Source organism: Magnolia sinica, chromosome 4 (assembly GCF_029962835.1).
Source record: "Magnolia sinica isolate HGM2019 chromosome 4, MsV1, whole genome shotgun sequence".
Lineage (NCBI taxonomy): Eukaryota > Viridiplantae > Streptophyta > Magnoliopsida > Magnoliales > Magnoliaceae > Magnolia > Magnolia sinica.
In genome coordinates, this window is record NC_080576.1 from 50,578,864 (window position 1) to 50,581,951 (window position 3,088).

Here is a 3,088-nt window from a genome sequence, read left to right on the forward strand (position 1 = left end):
TTTACAAAGTCTTTCATGGAGAGCTAGCTACTAGTTTTCTTCCGGGAGATTTTATCATACGACCATAAAGTGTTCCATTAAATCAGTGATTTGGATCACAGAAAGGGCCCCACTTGTACGGCCGCACCGCAACAACCCAAGAGGAGAAATCATCCAGTGGGCCCAGTGTATGTAAACCTTCCCATGCACCTAGTTGCATATGAATTAGTTAGCATCTCCATCACCTATCTGGACCGTCCATTCAGTTCATTCCTTTATTCTACCACTACAATAAATGGATCACAGCAATATAATGGTCCTACATCTTCTTTGGACCTACCTTATTGGGCTGATCTTGTCCATCCAAATTTTCATACCACTGATTTAAGGTTTGGATCATCGCATCGGTATGTAAGTAGTTGGCTTGACCTAATGAACGGTGCATATATATGTGTGATATGAATTCCCATGTACGTCGCTGCAGGAATGATGGAGACTCCAATGTCTCATTCAGGAATCTCACTCTCAAGAAACATGCAAGGAAGCTGATTCACGAAGAAATTCAACGGCTAAGATGCATACAAGGAAGCTTCATTTCTTTGAATAGTCTCCTACTTGCACCCTCCATTTATCTATCGAAATCTGCATTGCTTGTGATCATCTTCCTCCTTAAACAAACACAAAAAAGGCCCATCAGCTCTCCGGCCGCTGTCAAATCCGAAGATCACTTTCACATGGCATCGCTCCATCCTTTTCCTACTCCTAAGTCTCTCCTGGTGCTCATGTTCTTGGCTCTCGTCTCTCAAGTATCTTGTCTCCACATCAATTACACTTCGTTTGATTCAAATCTTCATTGGCGAGATTTGAAACGTGGCAACGAGGATTCAAACATATTTAAGGACGCTTTGCAAATCACCATTGATACGAGCAATCCTAACCATTCAATGAAGAACTCGTCTGGGAGGGTTCTGTATAAGGACACGATCAAGCTATGGAAAAAGAAGAAGAACCGCACGGTCATTGCATCCTTCCACTCCACCTTTGTGTTGAATATTGTTCGCATGACTGAAAATAGCGGGCCCGCCGGTGAAGGTTTGGCCTTCATTCTAACCAGCAATCCGGACATTCCGATGAACAGCCATGGCCAGTGGCTTGGGATAGTGAATTCAAGCACGAACGGTTCCACCGCAAATCAAATAGTTGCAATCGAATTTGATACTAGGAAAAGCCACATCGGCGATGAAGATGACAATCATGTGGGCATCAACGTCAACAGCATAAACTCCATCGTCCAAGTCCCACTAGAAAGATGGGGTGTTAATCTCTCCAGCGGAACGGATGTGGTCGCCAGCATTCAATACGATGGAATATCAAGAAGCATGACTGTCAATGTTTCCATGGTTAATGATACAACAAGTAACCACACAATTACGGAAAACATGGATCTATCAGAACATCTTCTCGAAGATGTTTACATCGGATTTTCGGGTTCGACCGGTATTTACACCCAGCTTAACTGTATAAAGCAATGGAGTTTCTCCATCGACGATATTGCGGAGAAAAATAAGATGTGGATCGTGTGGGTTTTGCTCGGTATTCTCTTGCCTCTTCTCCTCTGTTGTGGACTTACATCTTACCTTTGCTGGAGAAGAAAGATCAAGAGCGATGTGAGGCTCCATGAATTACTGGGGGTGCTTGAAAACTCCACAAAAGGTCCACACAAGTTCCGGCTCAAGGATCTCAAATCCGCTACTGCAAATTTCCACCCCAAGAACAAGCTCGGTCAAGGTGGGTTCGGAACCGTCTACAAGGGCTTCTTAAAAGGGATCAATAAGGAGGTCGCCGTGAAAAGGGTGTCCAAGGACTCCAGCCAAGGCGAACAAGAGTTTGTGGCTGAGGTGAAGACGATCAGCCGTCTCCGTCACAGGAACCTTGTGAATTTGGTCGGGTGGTGCTACGAAAGTGGTGAGCTTCTTCTTGTGTACGAGTACTTGCCTAGAGGAAGCTTAGACAAGCTCTTATTTTACAATGATAGCTCGGTAGGGACTAAGATTTTACTGAGTTGGAAGAGAAGGCATAAGATAATTCAAGGAGTTGCATCCGCTCTGACCTACCTTCACGATGGGTGTGACCGGAGGGTGTTGCATCGCGACGTAAAATCTAGCAATGTGATGCTAGACAATGAATACAACGCTCGGTTGGGTGATTTTGGGCTGGCTCGAACTGTCCAATGCGATGGTGGGACGCACCATACCACGAGTGTGATTGCCGGGACGCCCGGTTATATTGCACCGGAGTATTATCACACTGGTAGGGCAAGTGCAGAGACGGATGTATATGGTTTTGGGGTATTTGCCATCGAAGTCACATGCGGCCGGCCACCCGGCAACGATGGCATCGTTGATTGGCTGTGGGGGTTGTATGGGAGAGGGAAGTTGTTGGATGCAGTAGATCCTCAGATGCATGGAGATTTTGATGAGGAGCAGGTGGGCCATGTGTTTAGGTTGGGGTTGGCTTGTTGCCATCCAAACCCTAATGAGAGGCCATCCATGAGGGTGGTCTTGCAGATGTTGACCGGTGAAGCTGGCCCACCAATTCCACCCAATGAGAAGCCTACTTTCATGTGGCCAGCGGTGGGCCGTCTTGATGAGGCTGTTGCAATTTGCATTGAGGAGCATTCCATTGATTGACGTCCATTTGAATCTGATGTATTCTTCCCTGTCGTAGGGTTTCGAAACAATAATGGATTTTATTTTATTTTATTTTATTTTATTTATTTTCTTTTCTTTTGCACAGAATCTAAAAAGACATGTAAATGGGCACAAAAGATGAAAGGACCTCCTTATTTTGGCAGGGACACTCATGAAAGATCTTGCATGTTTTAGTTAATTACCTTTTGCGAATAGGCCCACTATATCGTGTGAGTGCTTAAATAATATCGCATTTCAAAACATTATTCTTTTATATATTCCAATATCAACTCTAATTTTTATTTTTTCCTAGACAAAATTACCTTTAAACACCTTTTTCAAATCTCTATGTAATGGAACTTTTTTTTCTTTTTTTTTTGTCCTTAGTTTTTGACAAACTCTTCTATGTATATTTTTTA

At 43.8% G+C, this 3,088-nt stretch overlaps 1 protein-coding gene across 1 annotated transcript; it reads left to right on the top strand.

Moving 5' to 3' along the window:
• The first annotated feature begins 647 nt into the window (after window positions 1–647).
• LOC131243101 (probable L-type lectin-domain containing receptor kinase S.5) lies at window positions 648–2,673 on the top strand. The gene has a single exon (XM_058242200.1). The coding sequence runs from the start codon at window positions 714–716 to the stop codon at window positions 2,667–2,669; it is 1,956 nt and encodes a 651-aa protein (XP_058098183.1). The 5' UTR covers window positions 648–713; the 3' UTR covers window positions 2,670–2,673.
• Window positions 2,674–3,088: the final 415 nt, after the last annotated feature.

What these genes read in the sequence shown, in the direction of transcription:
- LOC131243101 (XM_058242200.1), top strand. Translation starts at nt 714, where the DNA reads ATGGCATCGCTCCATCCTTTTCCTACTCCTAAGTCTCTCCTGGTGCTC.